The following is a 5,000-nucleotide window of genomic DNA, read 5'->3' as shown; positions in this document are numbered from 1 at the left end:
GCGTTTTTCACGCATTGTGCGCTACGGCTCGAGGAGGTGGAGGAGGCATGCGCCTCGTGTTGTGTGTTTGAGAAGCCAAACACACAAAGCTATCAACCGAAATCAGCTTACGTGGATGACTGGCTGGGCGTGGGAATTACACGGAGGAATCCCTTGGTGGCCTACAATTTGACATATATGTTATGCTTAATCATTTTTGTGCGCATGTCATCACCGCTGGGTTTCAATATTTGATACAGATAATAAAACAACACGCAATGCAAATGTCAATATTGTCCAATTTAGCGAATAGCTCAGAACATATTGAGATGAATAGGCGACACCTTTATCGCATCAAAGAATGAGATCAACAGACAATGCCTTCGATTTCGACCACGTAGGCTACACAGTGAAGTCCATGATCCTTTGTGGTGAAATTAAAACCACTAAGCAATGCAAAGTGTGAGCAGGCAAAAGATGTATGTGTACGGCGAAAGAAAGTGGACATATAACATTGTGAAATCAATAATGAATCTGCCATCGATTCTCTAAGAGGAGCAATCATAGCCACCACTCCCAGTCACACCTATCCTAGTATCTCTCCATCCGCACTCACCCAGTGGTCCATGTTCGGCGATGGATTTACTGGATATTCCCCGCACGTAGAAACACAAAAGAAAGGCGAGAAAACGACAGCTGCAAGGCGGTGTCATCATGTATTCTACATCACTATATCCAGGCTGCCTTCCATAACATATCATCCATGTTTTTTTTCCTTTCCTTTTTTTCAGAGATGGTTGTTGCTATTGGCGACCCGCATCTTCTCGTCTCCGACGCCCTCTGCTTTGGATGCTGTTGCCTCTCAATTCTGCTTACCATCTCATTGTCTGCATGGAGAGAACGACAGACTGCCCTCTGCTGGCGAAGAGTATTCCGTTGTCAAGAAAAGGAATTTGTTGTTTCCATACTCCAATGCACAGCTAAAATCTAATGGTCGGATGTGTTTGCATCTTGATTCTGGAAATGTACGAATGGACATGAAACTTTTTATTTTATTTATTTTTTTGCGTCCAGCTGCATAGCTTTATAACTCGTTGACGTGAAGTGATGACCTATTTCATGGCCCCGAATGGCTGTGGTCTTACAGGCTGTACCCACTAGAGGGCGATGGTGCCCCACTCTGAAACTACACCGAAAGTCTTCCTTTGCCAGCCAACGTTTCCGCCTCGTAATAAACAGGCTCTAAACTTTATGAAGGAGCAAATATACAACTTGTCAGTGACGCGGTAGCGTGGCATTGTATTTTTGTACTGCACAAACAAAATACTTTCTGACAAGCTGGGACTCCACGGAATTGTGTACATGATAAATAAAAATGAGCATTATTAATCATGAGGTGCGCAGACTCTGATATAGATTGGATATTAAGGGTAGAAGAGATAAAACATGAAATCAATTATAACAAATGAGTTTGATTAGTGGATGAGTCTCATCCTTGTAACCTTACAAAATAGGCATAACTTACATAAACTTAAAACATAAAATGTATTTATGTACATCTTACACAGGTGTTCTTTATGCATTGTGTGTGTGTGTGTGTGTGTGCGTGCGTGCGTGCGTGTGTGCGTGCGTGCATGCGTGCGTGCTTGCGTGCGTGCGTAGTGTAACTAGGGTTGTGGCTTTATTCACTAAGGGTGGCATAATTATCAGGCCTGGGTGCCTCTGCGCTTGTGGACATGTGGGCTTTGCTTCCCAGAGTAAATCAGTGCCAGGGCATCGTTACACACACACACAGCTGCACCCACCCCCCCCCCCCCCCACACACACACACACAAACACACAAACACACACAGACAGACATGCACCCTTCCCATTACCCCGAAGCAAACAAATCCAGCCTGCTGTGCCAAGACAGCCTGAATGCCCCATAGAATTGTGCTTGACCCTCAAATCACAGGCTTCAGTTAAGGGGTTTATTCAGGGGTCAGGGTGATCCGAGGGCTTTCATAACTGAACCCCATGTGCTCACCACCGATCAGACTCCTACCCAAGTGGATGGGAACCCTAGAAAGGCTTGCAGTAGTCACCGTGGGCGGCACCTCGATGCCGGGATCCTGATCTTTTGCAAAGAAAAGATATGCTGAAAGACGCTGAAATTAACACAGCGTTCAGTTCAGGTTGCAATCCCATTTTGACAGTAAATCTCCCTGGAAATAGATAGAGAGAGAGAGAGAGATAGATAGAGAGAGATAGAGAGATAGAGAGAGAGAGATAGAGAGATAGAGAGAGATAGAGAGATAGAGAGATAGAGAGAGAGAGATAGAGAGACAGAGAGAGATAGAGAGAGATAGAGAGAGCGCAAAAGAGAAGGAGAGAAATAGCATTAACATAAACCTTTGTTTGTGACCTTCATAGCTGTACTACAGAGGAATACCTAGCACAAGAACCATGTGTGTGTGTGTGTGTGTGAGTGCGAGAGACAGAGATACGTATGTGCATGTGTTTCAGTACATATGCATTGTTGTTATTTTATGTTTATACTAATAGGAAGGTATGTTTTTCACATGTGTGTGTGTGTGTGTGTGTGTCTGGCTGGCTGGCTGGGTGTGGATGCTTGTGTGTGACCCAGTTGGATATTTAGGGACTGAGCCAGCAGATGATGTAAAAGATGACACGCTGAATTTCTGAGCACAGATCTGGGACACACACACACATACGCACCCCATACATACACACTCTCACACACACCATATATACCCAATCTCACACATATACACACCCCATGCATACACAATCTCACACACACACACACCATATATACACACTCTCACACAGACATACACACCCCATACATACACACTCTCACACACACACACCATATATACCCAATCTCACACACATACGCACCCCATACATACACACTCTCACACGTGCAAACACACTCCCTATACACACACACTCAAACACGCACGCGCACGCACACACACACACACACACACACACACACACACACACACACACACAGACACACACACATACACACACACACACACACACACACACACACACACACACACACACTCACACACAGCCCTGTGGGCATGACAGGATTAAATCTCCTCAGCAGCAGTAATTACACACACACACACACTCTATTTGGTAATTAAGATGACAGGAGGTGGCCAGACACATTCAGCTGCTTGCCTTTTGGGGAAACATTATCATGAAAGAGACTAAAGTCACACATGCATCCAAACCCAGCCAGACACACACACACACACACACACACACACACACACACACACACACACCCACACACACACACACACACACACACACACACACACACACACACACACACACACACACACACACACACACACACACACACACACACACACACACACACACACACACACACACACACACACACACACACACAGTGACTAAAGTCTCAAAGTCTGGATTTGATTCATCCCTGGATGGTGGATCAATGAGTGAGAGGATGGCAGGGTGGAGGGGAGGGGGGGGGGGGGGGGGGGGTGTGAACTGATTTGGTAATGGGGTGACGCTAGATAAGGGGCCTAGCACAGATTACTGCAGAAGAGTTCTGGTGTGTGACACACAGATGAGAAAACAACGGCACAAACAGCAACAAGAAATGTAGCTGTGTTTGGTGATGGTGATGATCATGAGGATGATGATGATGACGATGATGGTAACACTGATCGATAGTGAAGACGATTATGATCATCATCATCATCATCACGTCAATGTTGACAATCTGGCGGCAATGTACATAGGATAGGATGTACATACACATAATGACAACAACAATGGCAACACCTATATCGTGATGATGATGATGATGATGATGGATGATGATGATGATGATGATGTAACACACTGTAGTGTCATATGTCATAGTGGCGTATTGTTTTGACCCAAATAGTTAATGCTGATGATAAGGCCTATATGGTGTGGACGACAATAACATTCAGTGATAATGTTTACAGTACTACTGTCGCTGCCTTGGGGCAAGAACACAAGTCTGAGCCGTGCCTTGGATTTCTGGGTCTTATGTATTGCTTCTCCTGGCTTCGTGTGGCACCTTCATCTCAGCAGTCAACACAAGTCCTTTCAACTCCTCTGTCAGCTTCTGTATTATTGGCCTTATGATTTATCTGGCACCATCATCGAGCACAGCGCCTGTATTTATCAGCACAGAATCAGGCCGGCACCCCATCCATCAGGGCTGCGGATCAAAAGACTGCAGGAGATCAGTAGGCTACCCAAACTGGGCTATAAACACAACATCATGCGAGCAGCATCCCAAAGGCAATCTGTGTGTGTGTGTGTGTGTGTGTGTGTGTGTGTGTGTGTGTGTGTGTGTCTAAACTCATGATCCAGCACCACTTAATAATGATTGCAGAATGTCACGTCAAAGAAGAAAATAAAAACCAATCCAAGTGTAATGTTAAAAGAATACACCTTTGCGCACGTTTCCGTGAAGCTGTTTTGATGTGTTTTGAGGTTTGTATTTCAAACTCCACAGGCAGCTGGGTCATGTAAACTCAACCTGCTGCAGTACTTAGAAAAACACAATGGTGATGTGAAGATGTGAATGTGAGTTTATCTTGTGACTGTTTGTTTGTGGGCGTTTGAGAGAGAGGGAGTTTTAAGATAGATAGATAGATAGATAGATAGATAGATAGATAGTGCCCGATGGGGAAAAGAGAGAGGTTTTGAGTGAGGGATCGTTGACATAGAGCCCATAACATGATACTCGGTGGTCTTTTCTCCAGATGTCTCCTCCAGCTGTGCTCCATGGGAATATTGAATTTAAGACCGAGTACACAGACTCTTCTCCGGCACAAAGTCAGCGCAGAGGCTAGAAAGGTCCACCGTGAAAACTTGAGGCATGCAAAGAATGAGGAGCCAGCTCACGAAACAAACTGAGCGCACACACTAATATTTACGTGACATATGTAGAAAGAGAGAGAGAGGGAGACAGAAAAACT

General features: G+C 45.0%; 1 protein-coding gene across 1 annotated transcript in view; it reads right to left on the bottom strand.

Moving 5' to 3' along the window:
• The window catches only part of fam171a2b (family with sequence similarity 171 member A2b), a gene marked incomplete at both ends in the record, with an annotated part of 9,743 nt that extends 9,051 nt beyond the window's left edge, over positions 1–692 (bottom strand). Inside the window, one exon of the mRNA XM_080840297.1 lies at positions 596–692. Coding sequence (XP_080696423.1) covers positions 596–692 — 97 coding nt within the window. The remainder of the gene's footprint in view (positions 1–595) is intronic.
• Positions 693–5,000: the final 4,308 nt, after the last annotated feature.

This window comes from Sprattus sprattus, assembly GCF_963457725.1.
Source record: "Sprattus sprattus genome assembly, chromosome: 6".
Taxonomy (NCBI): Eukaryota; Metazoa; Chordata; class Actinopteri; order Clupeiformes; family Clupeidae; genus Sprattus; species Sprattus sprattus.
Note: the sequence above shows the minus strand (reverse complement) of the source record. Positions and strands in the feature narration are given on the sequence as shown.